The sequence below is a fragment of the Symphalangus syndactylus genome, chromosome 24, assembly GCF_028878055.3.
Source record: "Symphalangus syndactylus isolate Jambi chromosome 24, NHGRI_mSymSyn1-v2.1_pri, whole genome shotgun sequence".
NCBI classification, from domain to species: domain Eukaryota; kingdom Metazoa; phylum Chordata; class Mammalia; order Primates; family Hylobatidae; genus Symphalangus; species Symphalangus syndactylus.
In genome coordinates, this window is record NC_072446.2 from 54,893,223 (window position 1) to 54,919,281 (window position 26,059).

A 26,059-nucleotide genomic window follows, 5' to 3' on the forward strand; every position below is an offset into this window, starting at 1 on the left:
CATAGTAGGATTTGGCTTGACTGTTGGTTCCCTTCCCAACAGAGGCTGAAGTCGGCTCTATGCTCTCAGTAGCCTTCCTGACTTTTCCTCCCCTTGCACCCCTCTCTTCTTTCCTCGCCCCACCCCCTACCACTTATTTGGCTCCAGGAGAGTGGGGGTAGGGCACCTTAACACTTACTTGGGAGACTGCCCCAAAATGTTGTAATTTACTTAAATATAAAATGGTGAAAACAATTCTAGGAAAAGAGCTGTCACCATCATCATCTTTTTAAAAAACTGCCTGAATTTCCTTATTAAAAAAAAAAAAAGAGAGCAAAGAGCAAACCAAAAACTCACAGATTTTTGAGTTTGAAAATGAGGTGAAATACATAGCAATATAATACTGGTGGAAGACTTCAGTATTCCATTTTCAATAATAAATAGAACAACCAGACAAAATCAACAAAGAAACAACAAACTTGAACAACAGTACTGGCCAAATGGACCTAACAAACATATACAGAACACTCCACCCAAAAGCAATAGCATTCTTCTCAAGTGCTGACAAAACATTCTCTAGAACAGATCACGTGTTAGGTTACAAAACAAGTCTTACAAATTTAAAAAGACTGAATCATACAAAGTGTTTTCTCTGACGAAATGGAATGAAATGAGAAACCAATAGCAGAAGCAAAATTGTAAAATTCACAAACATGTGGAAAGTAAACAACACACTAACAACCAATGGATCACAAAATAAATCAAAAGGGAAATTAGAAAACATCTAAGACAAATGAAAACAAAAATACAACATACTGAAACTTACAAGATGCAGCAAAAGCAGTACTAAGAGAAGTTTATAGCAATAAAAACTTACATTTAAAAAGAAGAAAAGCTTAAATCAACAACCTAACTTCACACCTTAAGTAGAAAAACAGAACAAACCAAGCACAAAGTTAGTAGATAGAAGGAAATAATAACAATTAGAGAAAAATGAAAAAGAGAATACAAAAAATAGGAAAAAAAATCAATAAAACTAAGAGGTTTTTGAAAAAATAAACAGAATTGACAAACCGTTAGCTAGACTACTTAAGAAAAAAGAGAGGAAACCCAAATACATAAAATCAGAAATGAAAAGAGGAAACACTGCAATTGATATCACAGAGATTAAAAAAGATCAGAAGAAATTATTATAAACAATTATAAACCAACAAACTGGATAACCTGGAAGAAATAAATAAATTCCTAAAAACATACACATACCAAGACTAAATAATAAAGAAATAGTCTGAACAGACCTAAAACTAGTAAGGAGACTGAATCAGTAATCAAAAACCTCCCATCAAAAAAAAAAAACGCCAGGACCAGACAGCTTCACTGGTGAATTCTACCAGACATTTAAAGAATTAATGCCAATACTTCTCAAACTCTTCCAAAAAAACTGAAAAAAAGGGAATACTTCCAACCTTATTTTATTAGGCCTGCATTACCCTGATGCCAAAGCCAGGCAAAGATACCACAAAAAAGAAACTACAGACCAATATGCCTAACGAATATAGACACAAATATTGTCAACAAAATACTAACAAACCAAATTCAACAGTGCATTAAAAGAATCATAAATCATGACCAAGTCAGATGTTTATCCCTGGGATGCAAGAATGAATCAACATATAAAAATCAATGTGATACACCACAGTAACAGAATGAAAGATAAAACTCACATGACCATCTTAATAGACACAGAATAAATGTTTGACAAAATTCAACACCCTTTCCCAATAAAAAAATTCTCAATAAACTAGACATAGAATGAAATTACCTCAACTTAATAAAGGTCACATATAAAAAGTTCACAGCTAATATCATACTCAATGGTGAAAGCTGAAAGCTCTTCCTTTGACATCACGAACACGACAAGGATGCCCACTCTTACCACTTCTGTTTAATACAGTACTGAAAGCCCTAGCCAGAATAATTAGGCAAGGAAAAGAAATAAAAGCTATTCAAATCCAAGTAAAATTGCCCCTGTTGCAGATGACGTGATATATAGAAAACTCTAAAGATCACATACACACACAGATGCATACTGTTAGAATTAATATATGAATTCAGTAAAGTTGTAGGATACAAAATCAACATACAAAAATCAGTTGTGTTTCTATACACTAACAGCAAACTGTCTGAATATGAAATTAGAAAAATATTCCCATTTACAATAGCACCAATAAGAATAAAATACTTAGAAATAAACTTAATTAAGGAGGTAAAAGACTTCCATGCTAAAAACTACAAAACATTGATGACAGAAATTAAAGAAGATACAAGCAAATGGAAAGAATTCCATGTTCATGGATTAGAAGATTTAATATTGTTAAAGTGTCCATACTACCAAAGCAATCTCCAGATTCTATGAAATCGCTATCAAAATTTCAATGCCATTTTTTTTCAGAAATAAAGAAACAAGACTAAAATTCATGTGGAATCACAAAAGACCCTGAACAGCCAAGACAATCTTGAGAAAGAAGAAAAAGCTGGAGCCATCACACGTCCTGATTTCAAAATATATTACAAAGCTACCATAATCAAAACAGTATGGTATTGGCATAAAGACAGACATATAGACCAATGGAACATTCAGAATACAGAGCCCATAAATCAATCCATGCATATGCAGTCAACTGATCTTTGACAAGGGTGTCAAGAATATATGATGAGGAAAGGACAGTCTTTTAACATATGGTATTGGGAGAAACTGGAAATCCATATGCAAAAGAATGAAACTGGACTCTTATACCACACAGAAAAATCAACTCAAAATGAATTAAGAATTCAAATATAAGACCTGAAGCTTTAAAACTAGAAGAAAACATAGGGAAAAAGCTTCCTAACATTGGCCTTGGCAAAGATTTCATGGATATGACACCAAAAGCACAGGCAACAAAAGCAAAAATAGACAAGTGGGACTACATCAAACTAAAAAGTTTCTGCATAGCAAAGGAAGCAACTAACAGAGCAAAATGGCAATCTACTGAATGAGAGAAAATATTTGCAAAACACATATAAGGGGTTAATTTCCAAAACACGTAAGGAACTCCAACAGTTCAATAGCAAAAAAACTAATAACCTGATTAAAATATGGGCTAAAGACCTGAATAAACATTTCTCCAATGTCTCCATAAAACATATAAATGGCTAACAGGTATATGAAAAGACGCTCGTCACTAATCATCAGGGAAATGCAAATCAAAACCACAGAAAAATATCAGTTCATACGACTATTCACAAAAAGAACAAAATACAACAAGCACTGGCAAAGATGCAGAGAAACTGGAACTCTAGTACCCTGTTGGTGGGAGTGTAAAATAGAAAACAGTACAGAGATTCCTCAAAAAATTAAAACTAGAACTACCATTTGATCCAACAATCTCACTTTTGGGTATTTATCCAAAATAATTGAAATAAGGATCTCAAAGAAGTATTAGCACTCCAGTGTTCATCACAGCACTATTCACAATAGCGAAGATCTAGAAACCACCAAAATGTTCATCAATGGATGAATAGACAAAGAAAATACATGTACAATGAGATATTATTCTGCCTTAAAAAGGAAGGAAATTTTGACACGTCATAACATGGATGAATTCTGAAGACAACATGCTAAGTGAAATAAGCTAGACATCATTTCTCTACCAAGTCCAATCTACTGATAAGCCCATCAAAGGCATTCTTTATTTCTGTTAGAGTTTCTTTAATTCTAGCATTACTTTTTTATTCTTTATTATAATTTCCATCTTTCTGTTTACATTACCTATCCTTTCTTGCACGTTGTCCTCTTTTTCCTTTACAGCCCTAGAGTCCTAGCATATTAATCAGTTATTTTAAATTCCTAGTCTGAAAAATCCAACATCTGCCATATCTGAGTCTGGCTCTGATGCTTGCTCTGTCTATTCAAACTGTATTTTTTTTTTTTTTTTTTTTTGCCTTTTTTGTGCCTTGTAATGTTTTTTGTTGAAAGCTAGGCATGATGTACTAGGTAAATAGTCCTTTAGGGTGAATAGGTACACAGGCCTTCAAGCTGAGGTTTTATGTTCATCTGGTTAGAAGTTAAGCTGTGTTTATTGTCTGTTGTAGCTGCAAATGTAGGTATCAGAGGCTAAACTTTCCTTGGGTGTCCTTGTTTTTGTCTCCTTCCCCTGTCTTCAGCTTTCCTGATTGATTGATTGATTGATTGATTGACTAATTTGAGACAGAGTCTCACTCTGTCACTGAGGATAGGGTGCAGTGGAGCAATCTTGGCTCACTGCAACCTCTGCCTCCCGGGTTCAAGCAATTCTTGTGCCTCAGCCTCTCAAGTAGCTGGAATTACAGGCACCCGCCACCACACCCAGCTAATTTTTGTATTTTTAGTACAGACAGGGTTTTGCACTGTTGGCCAGGCTGGTCTTGAACTCCTGACCTCAGGTGATCCACTTGTCTTGGCCTCCCAAAGTGCTGAGATTATAGGCGTGAGCCACCGTGCCCAGCCTCCATTTTTTTTCAGACAGGGTCTCACTCCGTTGCCCAGGGTGGAGTGCAGTTGTGCCGTCTCGGCTCACAGCAACCTCCACCTCCTGGGTTTAAGTGATTCTCCCACCTCAGCCTCCTGAGTAGCTGGGAGTACAGGCGTGTGCCACCACGACTGGCTAATTTTTGTATTTTTTGGTAGAGACCAGCTTTCACCATATTGGCCAGGCTGGTCTCAAACTCCTGACCACAAGTGATACGCCTGCCTCGGCCTCCCAAAGTGTTGGGGATTACAGGCATGAGCGAGCCACCATGCCTGGCCTCCTAGAGACTTAACTAAGGTCTAAGACGTGTGGTTCATTCAGTTGTATAATCGTTTCCTGCTACTATACACGATCCCTATTGATGTGGTGGCAAGGTATGGGGGAGGGGAAGCCTTTTATGGTCCTTGGATTAGGTTTCAGTCTTCTAGTGACCTGTGCAGTGACCTGGGCTGTGACCTTCACAAGTGCTTCTCAGTTCCTATCTAACTCCTGCCTTTGCTTCATGTCACTCATGTTCTTCTGACTGAGGCTAAAAGCCTATATGGTGAGATGGCTGGCAAAGGATGGAGACCTGGGTTCATTCCTGTTGGCCAATGGAGACTTCTTTTAATATCTCCTATACACCAAGTGACAATGGCTGTGACTATGATTATTGCCTACTTTGCTGAGGATCGGGTCTCAGGACTATTCCCTTCTTAGTAGGTTTGGATTTTTACAAATTTAAACCAAAACAAGGATAATGAAAGTCTTAGATTTTTCAGAAACTAGGTGTGCTAACAGGAAAAGCACAGGCAAGATAAGAATGAAGTGACAGGTAGAAAACAAAGGGAATACCCTAACGGCCACATCTACTGGCACTGGGTTATTTTTCCAGAAGTATAATGCATAGCCTTACTTTGGGAACAAAGGACAGAGTCTGTGTGGTGGCAAGAAAAGGCTCAGGGGCCACTGGCCGTTGAGGTGCCAAAGGTCATGTTCAAGAGAAATAGGCAACTGTGCTGATGAAAACAGACAACTGAGAACAGACATCTGAAGGCATCATCACATCTGAAGGAACGCTGAATTTCTAAGTATGCTTCCAGCTCCTTATAAAGTGAATTCAGGGTAAATTCTAAATGAACATAGTTCAAACCTATTATTCCAGGCACATGACTTTCAGCAACAAATTTTTCTCAGATGCAATAACTTCTTTCCTACATTTAACTTTGAAGAGGAGCTAAATTAAAATCACTGGATGGGATTCAATCTGTGTGATCACATTTTTATGACCTTGAGAAACCAAGGCTTTCATTTGACTTAGTTTAAAAGGCAGCATTACCTTCTGTTTTCAGTCACACTCCAGGAGGAGAGAGAACAAAGCAACTTTGCAAGTACTTTCTTCAAGCCTGAATAAAGGCACATAGCACTTCATTGGCCTATTTGAGGCTGGAAAGCACAAAAATCAATATGGATGGAGCAAGAGGTCAAATTGTCACTACTTAGTTTTCTTTTCTTTTTTCTTTTTCTAATTAAAGAATCTAATTTGCTTTTTGAGCTTCCTATTTAACCTTATAAAATATTATCTTTGATGATACTCCAACTATCTAGGTAGTAAAGATTCACTGGGAGACAGCATAGGGTACCAGTTAACTCTGGTCACAGAGGTCCAGTTTGGAGCACACACAGCTGTTTTATGACTTTCGATATGTTACATAACTCCCTGTGCCTCAGTTTTCTCATCTGTAAAATGATGATGATAATAGGATTAAATGATTATAAATAAAGGTGTTAAAACAGTGCCTGGCACGGAGTCAGTACTATTGAAGGGCATATCACCATTCTGGTTGTGATTTGGGTGGTAGAAAACAGAAATTAAGAGCATGCATTCTGGCATCAGACTGTTAGTTTAGACCCTAGCTGCATCTCTGTGACCCGGGCAGGTTATTTAAGCTTTCTAAACCTCATGTGAAACATTCCACTTGGCACCTGCAGCACAACACCCTCCTGGTTCTCCTCGTTCTTCCCTGCAGCATCTTCTGAGACTCCTTTGCTGGTTCCTTCTGATTTTCCCGACCCTGAATGTGGAGTCATGCCCTGGGCCACTTTCCTATTTATATTCACACTCTAGTGTTCTTCTTAGGCCCATGGCTTTAAAATGTATGTATACCCTGATGATTTACAAATGTATTTATCTAGCCCTGACCTCTCTCTGAATTCCAAGTTCATGAAATCCATCTGCCTACTCAGTATCTCCCTGTGAATGTCAAAAAGGCATCTCAAATCTAACATACCCAAAACTTCTGTCTTGATTTTCTTTCCCTCAAGTCTGTGCCTCCTACATGTTCCTTATCTCAATAAATAACTCACTCTGTCCCCAAACCCTGGAGTCATCCTTCTACTCCCTTTTGCTTATAACCCACACCCAATCCATAAAGAATCCAGCTGGTTCTTCTTTTTTTTAAGACGGGGTCTCCCTCTGTTGCCCAGGCTGGAGTCTAGTGGCATGATCTTGGCTCACTGCAACCTCCACTTCCCAGGTTCAAGCAATTCTCCTGGAAGGAGAACATCACACACCGGGGCCTGTTGTGAGGTGGGAGAGGGGGGAGGGATAGCATTTGGAGATATGCCTAATGTTAAATGACGAGTTACTGGGTGAAGCATATCAACATAGCACATGTATACATATGTAACTAACCTGCACGTTGTGCACATGTACCCTAAAACTTAAAGTATAATAAAAAAAAAAAACTACTTTTTAATGATACTTTAAAGGTGGATACATATCATTATGCATTGATATATAAAACAAAGCAGGCCAGGTGCAGTGGCTCACGTCTGTAATCCCAGCACTCTGAAGGCAGGCAAATCTCCTGAGGTTAGGAGTTCAAGAACAGCCTGGCCAACATGGTGAAACCCCATCTCTATTAAAAATACAAAATTAGTTGGATGTGCTGGCACACGCCTGTAATCCCAGCTACTTGGGAGACTGAAGCATGAGAATAGTTTGCACCCGGGAGGTGGAGGTTGCAGTGAGCTGAGATCGTGCCATTGCACCCTAGCCTGGGCGACAAGAGCGAAACTCCATCTCACAAAAAAAAAAAAAAAAGTGAAACAAACAAAAAACCCACTAGCATGAGAAACTGCTTGTTGGTTAATGCAGATAGGCACACCCACTTTTAGAGTTCCTAGCAGTCTATAATGTTCCACTACTGCTTACCTGAGTGTGAAAATGCACTTGCTCAGATGGTGAGGGTACAAGGGGAGGGGAAACACAGGTTACCGTGGCTGCTGAATCACTCACTCAGCTACTTTGTTACCATGTGTTCCCACAAGGAACCCTGAACATGTCCAATTCAGCCTGTTCCCAGTCATTATGGGTAGACACTTCTATCCATGCAATCCTTGCTTCCAATTCTTCAACTGAGTTGTATTAATTTTCTTATTGCTGTATCACAAATTGCCACAAATTTATTATTTCATAGTTCCCATGAGACAGGAGTCTGGATCTGGGTTAGTGGGGTCATCTGCTCAAGGTCTCACCAGGCTGAAATTAACGTGTCTGCTGGAGATGCAATCTCATCTAAGGCTCAGGGACTTCTTCCACGCTCACTGGTTATTGGCAGAATCAATTTCCTTGTGGCTGCAGGACTGAGGCCCTCAGCCCCTAGAGGCTGCATGCCATTTCCTGTCATGTGGTCTTTCCCACAAGATGACAGTTTGCTTCTTCACGCAAACAGGAGAGTATCTTAGCTGCTTTAAATATCTCTGGCTTCAGGCTGGGCGCGGTGGCTCACACCTCTAATCCCAGCACTTTGGGAGGACAAGGTGGGCAAATCACTTGAGGTCAGCAGTTCAAGACCAGCCTGGCCAACATAGTGAAACCGGGTCTCTACTAAAAATACAAAAATTGGCCAGGTGCGGTGGCTCACGCCTGTAATCCCAACACTTTGGGAGGCTGAGGTGGGCAGATCACCCGAGGTAGGGAGTACAAGACCAGCCTGACCAACATGGAGAAACCAAGTCTCTCCAAAAAGAAAAAATACAAAATACAAAAGTTAGCCAGGCATGGTGGCACATGCCTGTAATCTCAGCTACTCAGGAGGCTGAGGCAGGAGAATTGCTTGAACCCAGGAGGCGGAGGTTGCAGTGAGCCGAGGTTGCACCACTGCACTCCAGCCTGGGCAACAAGAACAAAACTCCATCTCAAAACAAAAACAAAAACAAAAACAAAATTAGCCAGGCCTGATGGCGGGCACCTGTAATCCCAGCTATTTGTAAGGCTGAGGCAGAATAGCTTGAACCCAGGAGGCAAAGGTTGTGGTGAGCTGAGGTTGTGCCACTGGCTTCAGTAAGGGCCAGTCTCTTTTAAAGTCTCATCTGATTAGGTCAGGTCCACCTTGGATAATTTTCATTTGACTAGCTGAAGGGCAACTGATTTGGGACCTTCATTATATCTGCAAAATCCTTCATCTTTGTCACATGACAGCTTCATCACAGGAGTAAAATCCATCAGACTCCCAATCCTGCCCACTCTCAAGGCAAGGGGATTACACAGGGCACAGACAACAGGGAGTGGGAATCTCAGGGCCGTCTACACTTCTGCCTATCACACAGATGATTAATCCTAATGAACTAATGCTGTCAGGTTAATCCTCCTAAATCAAGCCTCATCACACTGTCCTTCTCCTAAAATAACCTTCAACAGCTCTGCAAAGCACAGAGTGAACTCTAAATTCATTAACCTGATATTCCAGGCCTTTCTCAACCTTACCCTAGGTGACATTTTGAACCTTAACTCCAAAAGGCCCTCCTCACCCATGGGGTCCTTTGCTCTGCCCCTCCCATGTCCTCTGTGTTCTCTGCTCCGCATTCCTTCTTGCATTTTCCTCCAGACCCTATTTGCTCTTTCCCTCCTCTTTCTCCTTCAAAGCCTATACAGACTTCAAGATGTTGCACAGATTCTACATTCTGGATCATATGCTCCTATGTGTCCTCCTTTGTCCCATTTATGCATCTTTGCTAATTAAATTCATTCAAGTGATTTTTCTCCAGGCCCCCAACAGACCCTAAAGTCAACTGAAATATTGAACTGTTGGGGTTATAGTGTTAGCTCTATAAATACGATGCTATGCTATGGTCTCAGACCAATAATTAACCCTCAGAGCAAAGGAGAAGAGCTCCAGTTAAACAATAAATTAAGAAAATGCGGGGCCTCAAATGCAGTGGTGATGTCAGCAAGTTAACTAGGATCATTTAAAACCACCTTCTATTCCTGGAGAATATTTTTACCCAGAAAATCAGTAGGCTCAAATTTGATAATGCAGACACAGAAACAACCACTGCTGACTGACATTTTCATTCTGGGGGCATTTTATTAAGAGAAATACTCAAAATTCCCCACATGCCCATATTTTCCAATAAATACTGGAAAACTATATGCCAAAACTCCAAAGAGCTTGACTTCATGCCTCCAAGATCAACAACAACAAAAAAAAGTCATTCAAATGGAGACAGAATGAACATTCTTGACTCTTAGAGAAATGTTTAGCAGGAATTCCATACACATACTCAATTTTTTTCACCTCAGAAAAAGACTGAGTCCTGGGTAAGTATATTAGTCCCCTTGTTAGCCTACCAAAGTACTAACTTGTCCACCATTCCATAAAAATAAGCCCACAAACACAAAACTAGAGATAGATATCATTCTATCTCCAGTAATAAAGTTTCTGATGATGTAATATGTATTACCCGTGCCTCTTTGATGAGGGAAGTATTATTACTAGAAAAATCCATTTGGCTTTCCTCTCCAATAAATCAAATTTCCCAATGACAGGCACCATGTCGGTTCTTCCATCCATAGTGCAAGAACTTTGTACTTGGATATGCTCTTAATAAGTATTTCCTGAACATCAGTTTGGATACAATCTATAAATTAAAGCCTATTAATAAACTTTTCACCATAAGTAGAAAATGAATGGTAAGAGGCAATATATTAAAAGGTACAACGGTGTTCTAAAGAGAACATATGCCCTCATATACAAAAATGCCCACTTGGATTTCACTGCTGCCAGCTTTGTGGAAATGAAAGGGTGACCAGCATTACGGTGTAACAGAAAATTCTGGGGGTGGGGCAGTGGTGTGACATTCAGGCAGACAGGCTGTGGGGTGTTCTGCCCCAGCAGATCTAGTAGACCTATGTGACACCACTCTGACCTGGCCTTCGTTTCCTCATTTGTAAAAGGTGAGATCTACCTTAGGTTGTTTACTTAGGTTCCCTCTACCCCTAAAAGAGATTTGATGTTATTAATGTCATTTTTCAGCACAAAATCAGTTTTCAACAGTTAACAAGTTTTCTACATAGTAGATACACAAGAACTTTCTACAAAGTTTTCTTCTAGCATCTCCAACCAGTAGGACAAAAACATAATACAAATTTTTATCAGTCGGATAATATAAGTTCTCAAAATGTATAACGCTGATGTTCCCATTTAACATTAGAGATGTTCCAATGTTTCCTATTTAGATTCAAAAAAGGAAATCTGGCTTATGTATACAATTAGAAGAACTTATTAACTCATATTTAAACAGATGACAAAAATGATACTATGGCAAGGAATATAAGGATTAAGCAAATTAATTAGACATAAAGTTCTCAGACTCAAACGCTGCATTCCTAGTAAGTTTAACTGTCACCTTCTGTGGTACCAAAACTTCAAAACAGATTTATTTTCTGAAAGGCTGGAGAGTAGGGGGTTAGGGAATGACTTATAAGTTAACCAGGGATTACGTGTATATAATTATAAGCAGCAATCACCATGATTCAATGATATTCAAACTTTTAAAGTTTTTTTGTTAAAGAAAGAAGGAAGGGAGGAAGGAAAGAGAAGAAAGAAGGACAGAAAGAAAATTAGGTCTCGCCTAAAAGATTACTTACGAGACTTAAGGAATTCACACATTCATGGCTGAGTGCTCAATAATACATTCCCAGTGGAATGGTCTCTAGAAATGTCTACAATTAAAAACAGAACAGTAGAAAAAAAAATTGAATGGCTTACTCTCTTGTTGGTGCGTTAGTGGAGGATTCCTTTTCTGAATCAGGAGAGCTTAGGGTTTGCAAAATATGATTTTTTTCAGTGGATAGGGCAACTCTTTCTTGCTCAGCATGGATTAATTTTAAGGCCTCTATTCCATCTTCTCCCTCCATCTTGCCACCTGGATTTGGCTGTGGTTCTGGGCTCTCTAAAATCAGATCATCTTCACTTATTGAAATGGTGAGGTCACTGCTGGTGCTCCAACTTTCCTCCTCCTTCTCTTCCTGCATTTTTCTGAAGGGCTTTTGTGACTTTGGGTCCCCGTGAGCAAGATGATCTGCAGATGGGGACATGAATTGATTACCAATCACTGACTTCAGGGGGAAGCAAGGTAACACACAGCAGAATTACTCATCAGTTAAAAACATGGAGAAGCAACCCACACACAATTCATTACGGAACTTAAAAGCTTAAACATATTTTCAAATGTTTAAAAAAATCAGTGGGTTTAAAAATCAGCAAACTCATTTGCATGTACATATTTAAGAGTTCATTAGAATGGAATTTGTTGGCAAAGATACTATTTTATGACAAAGAGAGATAATTAGAGAGTATATTTTGTCCTTACATAAGATCACTACCACCCAGAAAAATCAACAACTGAACTCAGCCTCTCATCCCACCTGAAACACCTTCCCAAGGAGAATGCTTCTCTTGAGACCACTTATTTTCAGATTCACAGTATTCTGAAACTGATATCGGAGAGACTGGTGGGCTGGCTCTTTTTTCCTCAACTTCAATATGTTCCTGTGTCAGTATTTCTCCCTCTGATCCCTCTGATCTGCTGGAACTGTCACACTTTAAATCAGTGGTTCTGTTCTCTGGACTTAATCTTTCCTGTAACGGGGAATTGAGTTCAGCAGACTTTTTGCCTTCAGATAAATTACTCTTGCCATGACGTGTGTTACTTCCTATCTCCAAGCAATGAGTTTGTTCCTCCTCAGACAACACACTGGCTGTGACTGGCGTTTTCTCACCAATCTGAAGAGATGCCTTTCCATCTATGTTGTCAGACTTATTTAAGCACTGTGTGTCATTACTAGTTTGTACTACACAGCTGTCTGTCACATTACTGCTCTGGGCTGTCTGTCGGTGTGAATGTGGGTCAGGAATTGAAAAGTTCTTTATGGGTTGGGGAGATTTGTGCTCTGTACTGAAATCTCCCATGCTTGAGACGGCTGACATTTGGCGGCCCATAAAGAGTGTTGCTGGTTGATACAATCCTCTTGACATGGCTGTTCCTGAGTTAATTCCCTCCTGCACTGCAACCTGCAACACCAAAAGAGATGTGAGTTAAACATACTGTGTATAAACAATTAGGTGGGTTTTTTTTTTTCCAGAAATGAAAGGAGGTCAAACAAAGCATGATTATTGAAATCAGCACCTACCATGTTTTATTAAACTCATGGCTTCCTACATAATGAATGAGCAAAAAGCAGTAAAGTCCATAGGATTTAATTTTAATAACAATGATAGTTCACAAAACAAATATAGTAAAGAAAGTAAGCCAGGTGTGGTGGCTCACGCCTGTAAACCCAGCACTTTGGGAGGCCAAGGTGGGCAGATCACCTGAGGTAAGGAGTTTGAGACCAGCCTGGCTGACATGGTGAAACCCCGTCTCTGCTAAAAATACAAAAATTAGCTGGACACAGTGGCGGGTGCCTGTGATCCTAGCTATTCAGGAAGCTGAGGCAGGAGAATCACTTGAACCCGGGCAGCAGAGGTTGCACTGAGCCAAGATCGTGCCACTGCACTCCAGCCTGGAGACTCCATCTCAAAAAAAAGAAAGTATAGAATATATGTTTTTGAAAAAAGAAATACATGCTTTGAAAAGACATCATCAGGAAAGTGAAAATATAACCCACACAATGGGAGAAAATATTGTAATTTATGTATCTGATAAGGGTCTAGTACCCAAAATACATAAATAAGTCATATAACTATATAATAAAAAGACAAACAGCCCTTAAAAGTGGGAAAAGGATTTGGATAGACATTTCTCCAAAGAAGATATATGAATGGCCAATAAACACATAAAACGATGCTTAATATCATTATTCATTAGGGAAACATAATTCAAAAGCACAATAAGATATCACTTTACCCACTACGATGGCTGTCTTGGTCTGTTCAGGCTGCTATAATAATACCACAAACTAAACAGTGCATAAAGAACAGAAATTTGTTTCTGATAGTTCTGGAGGCTGGGAAGTCCAAGATCAAGGCAGGCGCCAGCAGACTCTGGGTCTGGTAAGGAACTGCTTTCTCTCAGACAGCATCTTTCTGCTGTGTGCTCGCAGGGTGGAAGGGGCAGGCAAATTTCCACAGGCCTCTTTTATAAAGAAACTAATCCCAGCCATGAAGGCTCTGCCCCCTTGATTTAATCACTTCCCAAAGTCCTCACCCTCAAAAACCATCACCTTGGGGATTAGAATTCCAACAAATGAATTTTGTGGGGGACACAAATATTCAGCCCATATCAATGGCTATACTAAGAATGATAGGTGTTTTCATTTAGGATCTTATTTTTTTTTTTTTTTTTTTTTTGAGACAGAGTCTCGCTCTATCACCCAGGCCGGAGTGCAGTGGCACAATCTCGGCTCACTGCCAGCTCCGCTTCCTGGGTTCACGCCATTCTCCTGCCTCAGCCTCTCCGAGTAGCTGGGACTACAGGCACCCGCCACCACGGCCGGCTAACTTTTTGTATTTTTAGTAGAGATGGGGTTTCACTGTGGTCTCGATCTCCTGACCTCGTGATCCACCTGCCTCGGCCTCCCAAAGTGCTGGGATTACAAGCATGAGCCACCGCACCCGGCCTTAATTTAGGATCTTTAAGATGGAGAGTACCCCTCCAATAATTAGAAGAAATATGAGATGGAAATAAAGACATTATCACTTACAGGTTCTGGGGAGTACACGGCACACCTGGAGGCCACACAAACGTCAGGGAGTGCAGGCAGAGAGAGAGAGAGAAAAGGGACCCGTGTCCTCACATGGTAGAAGCAGGGGTTGAGGGGAAGGACACATGAGCCAACGTCTTTACTGAGTCCCAGGTGTTATCCAAACAGGTTTCCCACAGGCAGCCTGGGGAGTATTAACTGGTGAGTTTAAAGCAAGCAGGCATGAGTTCTGGGAGGTTACCCAGTGACTGAGAGGTAGTCACTGTGGCATATGGTCCATGGGGGATGCGAAGGTCAGAAGGGTCTGTCAAGCAGGCTGCATCCAGCTGTCCCACAGGGAAGTGGTCACCAGAGAGCAGCTGTGTAAGGCAGGTTATCTGGACTGACCACACTGAGGAACTGGAGAGGAGGGTGGAACTGCCAACTGTGTCAGGGGTGACTGAGTCCTGCTTCTGGTATGAGAAGGTTCAACTTAGATTTAAAATGGATGCTGAGGCAACACAAAATTTTAAGAATTCACTACAACAGGCAATAACAAGTGTTGTCCAGGATGTGGAGGAATTAGAATCATACACTGCTGATGGGAATATAAAACGGTGCACCCACTTTAGAAGAGTTTGGCAGCTCCTGAAAAAGTTAAACAGAGTTACCATCTGATCAGCAATTCCATATCTAGGCAGAGGTATGGAGAGTATAAACATATGACTACACAAAATCTTGTACAAGGATGTGCACAGCAACATTATTTATGATAGCCAAAAGTGGAGATAACTCCAATGGCCAACATTAGATGACTAGATAAAATGTAATACATTCACACAAGAGAATAAATTTCAGCCATGAAAAGAAATGAATTACTGATACCTGTTACATCATGGATGAACTTCGAAAATATCATGCTAAATGAGAAGCCAGTCACCAAAGACCATATACTGTAAGATTTCATTTATAGAAAATGTTCAGAATAGGCAAATTCTTAGAGACAGGAAGTAGTTAACTGTTTGCCCCAGGCTGGGGACTGAAGGGCTGGGGTGGGTGGTGGGGAGTAGAAGGAATCAGGGGAGGTAAAGAGTGATTCCTAACAGGTATGGGGTTTCTTTTTCAGGAATGAAAGTATGCTCACATTGATTGTGATTATGGCTGCGCAACTCTGAATATGATAAAAACTATAAAGCTGTCAAAAAAAAGAAAATGAACAAACGAATAAAAAATCCTTAGAAAAGAAATTAAGTTATGCAGCTAATCTGAGATTAGGAAGAGTTCCCGGCCCTGAGGCTGAGGTGGGAGGATTGCTTGAGCCCAGGAACTTGAGACCAGCCTTGGCAACATAGTGAGACTCCATCTTTACAAAATAAAAAATAAAAAAATTTTTTTTAATTAAAAAATATTTGGGCACCTGTAATCCTAGCTACTCAGGGGGCTGAGGCAGGAGAATCGCTTAAACCCAGGAGGCAGAGGTTGCAGTGAGCCAACATCTTGCCACTGCACTCCATCCTGGGTGACAAGAGCAAAACTCCATAAAAAAAAAAATAATAATAATAAATATATATATATATATATATATATATATGTATTTTATTAGCTGGGCATGGTGGCACACACCTGTGGTCCCAGCTACTTGGAGACTGAGGCAGAAGAATTGCTTGGGCCCAGGAAGTCAACGCTGCAGTGAGCTATGATCGCACCACTGCACTCCAGCCTGGGCTACGGAGTGAGGCCCTGTCTCAAAAAAAAATTAGGAAAAGTACATCTCTCCCATCTCTCCCCATAGAGGGAGGAGAAGCAGGAAGATCCAGCAGGATAGAAAAGTATAGAGGAAAAAGGAAGTTCTACCTCCATGATCCTTTAGTCCTCTAGCTGTTCTCCCCAAAGAAAGCAACTCTAAGTTTCTTGCAGAAAGGACCTGGATACACTAGTAGGTATGTGCATAAAGGGTGACATACTTTGCATTATATAATTATAGTTTTTATTATATTCAATTTTAACAGCTGCATATTATCCTATTCTATAGATGTACCATAATTTGTGTAAACAGTCTGCTATTGAAGGACATTGGTTTGTTTCCCACCATCTTCCACTCCAAATCATGCTGCAGTGATTATCCCTGAGTGTATGTCTCTCTGCACACAGGCGAGTGTATCAGTAGGATACTTTTCTAGAACTGAAATTGCTGGATCAAGCCTGCCTTATAGAATATTGTCATTTCACCATCCAAAGAGGCCATTATGTCATTTTAAAGAATTTTCCATTATACCATATGGTTTAAATAGCAAAATGATATTAATCAACATTCTGACTCACCAATATGAATAGTATTCGTAATATACTGTGTCTTCTATTCCTTTTGTAATAAAAAAGCTGATATATATTATACTGATATAATAACAAAGACAAATTTTAAAACAGGAAAAATTATCTATTACCACTACTATAATCTAACAACTACTTTCATTTTTCCTGTTATAAAAAAACTAGTTGTGTAAATAGATGGCTCTGAGGGATGGGCTACTATGGAGACTTTAGCAGGGCTAAAAGGGCTGAGGCCTCAGAGTGGCTGTGCAATAGCAGTCACTTGGTGGAGACATGAAGCAAATCAGTGATCAGACTTAGAAGTCTGAGAAGCCTTTAATTTTTCATTTTCAAGACGAGTTTATGAAGTGTTAATGCACCAACACCAGAGCAATGACTAACCCAGTACAGGCAGGACACGGCAGGCCTAAGCACCTTCCTCTTTTGATCCGCTAAAGGCCAAGCCAAAGCACAAAAGAAGGCACATTTCAGATATGAGAAAGACACCTGAGGAGGGCCAAAGGAAGTGCCCCTGAGTTACCGCTCTCAACTAGTAATTCTCAAATGTCTCCAACCCCCTAAGAGAGGCAAAACTGAACAACAAATCCAGAGCCAAGAACTGCAGAGAAACAACAATCAGATTGGTAATCTGCACAGTCAGGAAAAGCAGCAGGGAAGCATGATGTAGTTACAGTAAATGCTTCAGAACTACAGAAAGTGAAAATAAGGACCCAATTCAAGAGACAACACTGCTAGCAGAGGTTTAGTTCCCAAAAAGAGGAGCATTCACCACTCTCTGTGACAGCAAGTAGTTATTAACTGTTTTGCAATTTTGCCAAGCATTGCCAGACTTCTTGGAATACTGAACTCTGGGTCCTCAACAAACTCTCTTAATATACTAATTAATAAGTACATGGCATGTTAGTGGCCTGTAACAACTTAGCAGTTATAAAAAAGTGGCCCTTAATTATGTGTAAAAATAAAAGTCTGTGGACGATGCATCATTCATCCAAGGGCCCAAAAAAGGCAACGTGTACTTGAGGATCTGCTTCAACTCAAAAGGAAGGTTGTCTTCCCGCGCTATTTCTAGTTGTTGCCAGTATTATTTATAGAGAGCAGTAACTTTTTATTTTGACATAATTTAAACAATTTTTTTTATTTATAGAGATGTGGTCTATGTTGCCCAGGGTGGACTCGAACTCCTGGACTCAAGTGACCCTCCTGCCTCAGCCTCCCAAGTAGCTGGGACTGCAGGTGTGCATCAGCATGTGTGGCTTTATTTTGATATAATTTTACACTTACAGAAACATTGCAAAAATAATACAAAACATTCCCCTAACAGTGTTTAGCCAGATTTACCAAATGTTTACATTTTATCCCATTTATCATTTTCTCTCCCTCTATATACATGTGTTTGTCTCTGTATGTGTGTATACTTAAATATAAGCATATGATTTTTTTCCGAACCATTTGAGGGTAAGTTGGGACACCCTGCCTATCTACCACTAAGCACTTCAGTGAGCATTTCCAAAAGCACAGGGACATGCTCGTTCTTGAGAGCAAAGTTCATGATCAGAATCAGAAAATTTAACATTGATATAATCTTGTTTTCTATTCCACAACCCATAATCCAATTTTGTCAATTGGGCCAATAATAAGCCAGTAACAAAGTCATTTATTATTATTACCACCAAGTATTATATACTATACATAATTGTTTCTGCTATACTTTTATACAACTGGCAGCACAGTAGGTTTGTTGACACCAGCATCACCACAAACATGTCAGGAATGCATTACACTACAATGTTAAGTCATTAGGCAATAGGAATTTTTTCAGCTCCATTATAACCCTATGTCTAAGACTGATAACAATGTAATACCATTCTATAAACATTATATTGAATTTTTAAAAATTAAAATTATAACAATCCTGGATTGGGTCCTGGAACAACAAAAAAAGGAGACATTAATGGAAAAACTGGCAATATCTGAATCAAGTCTAGAGTTTAGTTAACAGTAATGTATCTGTGTTGGTTTCCTAGATTTGCCAAGTGTGGCATGGTAATGTAAGATGGTAACAATGGTGGAAACTAGGTGAGGGATCCAAGGGAACACTTTGTACTATCTCTGCAACTTTTCTGCAAATCTAAAATTATTGTAAAATAAAGATGATTTTTAAAAATTATAACCCCCCAGTACTGAGGAAGGTTAGGTGAAATAGAAGCCGTCACACCGTTGGTGGCTGAATAAATGGGCAGAACCCTCATAGGAAAGAATCTGGCATCAAAAGTCCTAATCATGCTTGTTACTTTGATTCAGTAATTCTATATGGAAATCCATCATAATAAGGAAATAAAGCTAACAGAAAAAAACAGCTATGTGGACAAACAAGTTCACTTAGAACATTATTTCAAATCATAAAAAGTTAGAAGCAACTTATATGACTATAAAATAGGGAAAGGTCATGAAGTCATAAAAATAAGGCAAATAAAGGCTATGTCATAACAAAAATACTTAGATATGGTAAATTTAAAAAATTACATACTCAGTATGCTTATACCTATATAAAATAAATCTAAACACAGGAAAAAGATATTTACCAAAATGTGTTTATATAGAATTATGTCAAGAATATTAACACTGCTATTCTCTTTTCTTTTTTCTGGTTTAATAAATTCAACTTGATTTAAACTTTTGAAAACCATTTTACTGAGATATAATTCACATACCATAAAACTTATCCTTTTAAAAGCATACAATTCAATGGATTTTTAGTATATTCGCAGAGTTGTGCAACCATCACCACCATCAATTTTGGAACATTTTTTCATCACTCCAACAAGAAACCCCATACCTTTTAGCATAACTCCCCATCCTCCCCAGTCAGTCTTCAGCCCTAGGCAGCCACTAATCTACTTTCTGTTTGTAAAAATCCACTTATTCTGCACATTTTATTAATATGTAAGTGGAATCGTATAATATGTTGTCTTTTTTAATTGGTTTCTTTCACTTAGCACAATGTTTTCAAGGTTTATCCATTTTGTGGCATTTATCAGTATTTTATTCCTTTTCATGGTTGAATAATATTCTGTTTTAAGGATATACTGTAGTTTGTTTATCCATTCATCAGATGAGAACATGTAAATTGTGTCCACTTTTTGGCTACTATGAATAATGCTGCTATAAACTTTTGTCCACTTTTTGTGTCCAATCTTGTACACAGCAAGCTGCTATGCTTGAATGCTATGCTACGAATGAAACTGTTGCCTCGAATGGTAACTCTATGTTTAACTTTTTCAGGAACTGCCAAACTGTTTTCCAAAGTGTTTGCACCATTTTACATTCCCACCGGCAATATAAACTTTTATAACAAAAATGAGAAACTTGCAAAAATTAACTGCTGCTCACTATAAGAAAATGCTGCATTTGAACTAGCTCCACACTTGCAAAGTAAAATACTGGCTCCAGTGAAATGTGAGCTGAGTTTCTGTAGGCTGGCAGGTTTCCCATTTGCTGAGATCAGGCTCTAGGACAGGTGTCTCTTTTCTTTTTTAAAAGTCTGTCATTTTATTAGCTTAGCAACAGGAAACAGAGTACTCTTTAATCTTAAATTCTGAACATTATTATGTGTCTTCTCAAAGCAGTTTCTGAGCCAGGGAAGCTGAAAAGAGAATGCCATGTTTCACATTATTGTTGACACAGGAGTAATACTAGGAATTCAAAAGTTTTTGAGAGACAGATGTTATTGCCAAAAGCAGCAGCATGTATCAGTATTTAAGGATCTGACATAATGACCAACTTTTCCACACCTTCCTATTACTTCCTGTAGTTGAGTGCTAGAGATAAATCTATAATCCAAGATTTTAGTTCAGTTCTTCTCTTCTTGTCACAGTTATTCATCTGCAGTCTCAAAAAATGTTGGGAGTTGTGGGAAGCAATAGCAAAGCACATGAACATGACTGAAAATATTTACTAGTGAACTGAAGATAACTTTTAAAAATCAGGAATTCATCTTTACTGAGGGAAAGAAGAGGAGTGAACATAAGAAGAGATCAACAAGTTTAGAATTGTAATGATGTCTTAATCATTATGAACTACAGTATTTAAAGGTAGACCTTAACCACTAATATACTTTGAAAAAAAACGTTATACTTCATGTTTTGCAAAATGCTAAGGAAATTTTTATTTTTTCTTCTTGTTATTATCTTCACAGACAAGGGAATGAGAAGCAGCAAGTTAAATGCAGAATGAAAATGAAGCCGTTATGCCAAATTTTCACCTTTTCACATGGTACAATTATTGTTTTTAATTTCTATGTAAGCAAGTTCTTAAGTCACATTGAGAAGATTTTTAAAAATCCATTAACAATAATTTACATGCAACAATCCTGAAGTTATATGTTTATTATAAAATTATTATACATATTTTAAATGATACACATATCACACACTGAACTGTGTCCAATTCATATGTTGAAGTCCCAATCCCCAATGTGGCTTAAAGGATAGGGCCTTAAAGGAGGTAATGAAGGTTAAATTAGGTCATAATGGTGGGACCTGAATCCAATAGAATTGGTGTCCTTATAAGAGGAAGAGATACCAATGATCTCTCAGTTCATGCACATAGAAAAAAGAGCACATGAGGACACAGTGAGAAGGCCCCTTCTATGACTCAAGGAAAAAGGCTTCATCAGAAAGCGACCCTGTTGGCACCTTGATCTTGAACTTCCAGCCTCCAGAACTTCAAAAAATACATTTCTGTTGTTTAAGCCACCCAGTTAGTGGTATTTTGTTATGGCAGCCCTAGCAAACTAATACAGTATGCCATTGTGATTTTTAAGTCTTCTTCTTACATGTTGCCACCATGATAAATGTAGTCATCACCAAAATCTCACAACTTAGGCCACCAAGAGATATCTCTGGCCGTGAAATTCAACAGTTATTGGAACTATCTAAATTTTAAGATGTATCTGTTAAATTAGGCTTTAATGGTGTATTCTGTAAATTATCTTGCACAAAATCAATCTTTATGAGTTGTCACCATCAAGTGGTATTACCTCCTATTTCTTCAATTCATAGGTAGTCTCCCTACCCCCACACCAACCTCTTCACTATCTTAAATAAGTGGCAAGAATCCAGGATCAAAGTAAGGCTACCCTAGTGGAGAACAACAATGGCAATGATGGTGGTGATGGTGGCATCAAGAGCAGGGAACATTTATCAAGCATGTACGAGGTGACAAGCAGGAGCTAAGAGATTTATATTATGAAAACAACCATTATTATTAGCCCTACTCTTATGAGACTTAGCCAGGTTGAGCAACTTGTCCATGTTCACAGAGCCAGGATTCAAACCCAGATGCCAGGACTCCAATGCAAACCTCTTATACTACAATATTCAAAACTGTGTCAGTCAAACTCAAATTGCATTACTGAACCACAGCTTTTAAAAACAAACAAACATAAAAATCCCTAATAATGGATCTGAAGCCTGTGCCTAATTTCTAACTTCAAATAACTCAAAATCTGATCTCACCTGAATAGAACTTGTATACGATAAATAAAACCTAGTCTATGTGGGGTAAATGGAAGAGTAAGAGAAAAGCAGGTATGAGCTTCAAGAGAAATTTGGCATTCCAACATAGTGACAGCAGGTAACTTACACAAAATAAACAGAACACCCCAAAACCACTGTTTCACATCCGTAGGCCTAAGCAACTGTCTTGGTCAAAGTAATACAAAGTTAAGTTATGGTTTTCAAGTAACACTTCCTAAGAGGCTTAACAAATACCTAAAAATGTCAAGGTAACAGCCCTTTCTTTTTATAATACAATTCAATATACCCTGTATATGCTCCACCATCCCCAAATACGGTAACTCAGGATAAAACTCTCTTAGAGATCCCCATTCACAAAAGAAATAAGCAGAACTACATCAGAGGGATAGAAAGGCACCTCCAGTTTCTATAATTCTGAGGGATTTGAGTAAGGACGTAAGCAACTCACACTCCCCCACAATTAAAAGAACAGTCTCAACCACAAGCAGGCTCCTTCTTCCTAAAATGAACTAACCACCTGCTCATCCCTTCTTCATAGGTTTCATTTTTAAAATTGTATAAAAATTATTAAATTATAGAAATGAGACACAAGGCAAAGGGATGTAAAGAACAAGTTACTTATTTTCCCCAGCTCATTGCCTCCCTCTCCCCTCCACGAGGTAACTGAAGCAAACCAGTTAGGATGCCTATTCACACCTTCCTTCAAACCCATGACAACTAATTCCTTGCTGGTAAGGTTTGGCCACTTGTACAAAGTGAGGGCGTGTTGTAAGCAACTCTCCGCAACCTGCTTTTCTCTCTTAATAATATTCCTTGGACACTGCCCAGATCATGAGGAATGCACTGGATTCTGGGTGCCATATGCAGAGTACTTGATCATGAGGGTGCTCTCTCTCCCTAGCTCAGCCTCTCCTCTGCAGCCGCTCATTCAGGCTGCTTCTGTGTTTTTGCTACTACAAATAATGTTGCAACACACAGACTACATTTTTGCCATTTTGAACAAAAGATTTTCTTTCTAGGGCACAGATTACCAAAAGTGGGACTGCTGGCACAAAGCATATGTGTGTATTCATCATGACTGTTACTACCAGATTCTTTTCCAAGAAAGTTCTAGGCACTAACTTTTTTTTTAAGACTGCATGAAGTATATCTTTTTCTAATAATACAGTATTTCATGGACTATAAGTATATGAATTTGGAAAGTCTTCTAAAGAACAAGAACTCAATACTCGTTCTCCTAGGGAGCTTCTATAAACCCTTTTCTACTATCAAAAGGAAAAAAGAAACAGTGTTTCCCCACAAAATTTATCTTCTTCTTGTTAAATTGACTTATATTTCTTTTCCCCTTCTCATCTACTTTTTTTCACTTCCCCCTCATTCCACCACACGATAGGCACCTGTATCTGTGAATACAATTTTCTCACTTGTTAGAGGCTCTGTCACATAATACACTTGCCACAGAGTCCTGCCACAGAGAAGAGCAAAGGAAGACAGCTGGCTAGCCAAATGTCCCCACAAAAGGTAAGTTTTAAAAATACTGTTTTTCTTTCCTTCTTGACTATGAGAGAGTAGCTAATCCCTTTTAAAAAGGCCCTCTCCCACCATTTTCCTAAGTAAATCCTTTCTTCCAGTAACTGAAAAGCGACTGATGTATTTATTAAGACTCCAGACCAATATGCCACTTACTAGCTGTGTGACTAAGAAATTAAGTTATTTAATTTATTTGAGTTCCCATTTCCTAATCTGTAAAATGGGTATTAAAATAGTTCTTATTTTGTAAGGTTGCTGTAACCAATGTATATTTCTATACACCTATATTATATAAAGTCCTTAGAATAGTGCCTGAAAGACCTATGGGGGAGCTGTCCATCAGAGCCACACTCCCCACCAGCTCCTTGGAAGGCACCCCCAAAAGCAGGAGTGGAGAGTCCAAATGTCATCTGCCCTCAAACACCACATGAAATGGGGAGTACCCTTCACTCAGAGAGCAGCCCACCCCTTTTCCTCCTTTCAGGTCAGCAGGTTACCATCATTCACCAGGTGCAGGGTTCTGTGGGGTGGTGTGGCAGGCAAGAAGGGGCCGGGCCCTGCCATGTGGAAGCTTACTGTCGAGTGAGCTGGGAGAGAAGAGCATGTTCTACCCTCTCCTGAAAAAAGGTCTGCAAATCTGCAGATGTAGTTTTAGGGCCAGGACTTGAAATACAAGTTGTGTAATTCGGGTTAATTTCTAATTGTTTTCTGAATACAAACACATATAAATAAGAAATCAGTGAATATAAAAAGGTCCAGCTGAACACAGAGAGGCTACTTTTTGACTTGTCATGGCTCTGTCTAAATCAAGTACAGCCATAACTTTGAGAATGGCAGAACTGAGGGCCATATTCCCCATGAAGGCAACTGCTCAGAGCCCCCGTCTAGGGAGATTTTTGTGTTGTTTATAGTTGAGCAGTGATTCAAGGAGGCTGCTGGTGAAGGCGGCACTGTGGGCTAATAAGGATAAGAAATCGGGCTTATACAGAGAATCTAAGGAATAACTTCTACCTCCTCCACCCACTGTTACTTCCCTTAGCAGGTGTGAGAGGGCGGGCCCATATCCCTGGGCCCTCAGCATTCCAATACCTGCCCAGTGTCCTCCTGTAAGCACCTGTGCCTCTTGGCCCGAGTGTTTCTCTCAGCTGCTGTGCAGCACCAGAAGAGGAGCCAGGCGTGGCACTCCGGCAGTGACAGACCTGGAGGGGAAACACCTCCCTTTCCTACTCCTTGAATGGGATATCCCTGAGGCATGCCCTACACAGTCATCCAAGATTCCCCAATGGGACCGAGCACCAGGTGCTATGAGTGATAACCCACTCAATCACACATTCTTATAGCCCACTTTCCCTTCTCCATGCCATCTTCCTCCCTTTTCTATCTGTGCTTCCTGGGACCACCTCCCAGATAAACTACTTACACTCAAATCCTTGTGTTAGGGTCCTTCCCAGGGGATTCCAACCTAAGTCACTTGCTCTTTCAATAGAGACACTTCAGTATAGTTTTAGGATTCCTTTCCCCCTTGCTGCAATATTTATTTCAATCAAGTTTCCCCCATACAAGGTATCTGGTCCCTTTACTCCTTGGAGATGAGCCAGGCCCTACAGTGGCTGCCTTGGTCTTATGAATGGTGCTCAGATCCTGGGAACACATCTGGAATGGAAGAATCCTTTCCATCATCTCATACTGGGGTGTTGTCTTCCCTGTCGTGCGCCTCTCCTGCAGTGGCACTGCTCCTGGAAGCACCTCGGACACATGCTCAGATCCATGGCTAAAGCCACTGCAGAGCTTATCCCTGCATACCAGGCACACAGCCGCCTCCTGTGGCCGTGCAGGCTTTCTCCCTTCAAGTTCTTCTTCAGTCGAGCTGTAAGGCATTTCTTCTGCCCAACAAAGCCAACAGAAATGGATGCTTCTTTTATTGCAAACATGGGCAGTTTAGGGGGCGGGTCCTCAGCCTACCATGGCTCACCTGATTCAGCTCAAATACTACAGCACCAAGGAAGACCATTTCCTCCCTCAAGTCTAGGTAAAAATGTAGTATTTAAAATTGTTTTTATTTCACCAGGAATTTCTCCAACTTTTGAAGAGCTACCCAAACTGTCTTTTACCCATACCACCTTAGAGGGCATTGTTGCAAGATGGTTAACAGCATGGATGCTAAGGTCCAATGGTCTGGGTTT

The 26,059-nt window shown here is 39.6% G+C and overlaps 1 protein-coding gene across 7 annotated transcripts in view; it reads right to left on the reverse strand.

The window, feature by feature from the left end:
* Positions 1–26,059, reverse strand: part of KIZ (kizuna centrosomal protein) — a 121,648-nt gene that overhangs the window by 72,082 nt on the left and 23,507 nt on the right. For all 7 annotated transcript variants that reach the window (XM_055265189.2, XM_055265192.2, XM_063634050.1 and 4 more), the window contains 2 exons: positions 12,223–12,868; positions 11,564–11,876 (listed from right to left, as the gene is read on the reverse strand). In XM_055265189.2, the coding sequence (XP_055121164.1) occupies positions 11,564–11,876; positions 12,223–12,868 (959 nt within the window). The remainder of the gene's footprint in view (positions 1–11,563; positions 11,877–12,222; positions 12,869–26,059) is intronic.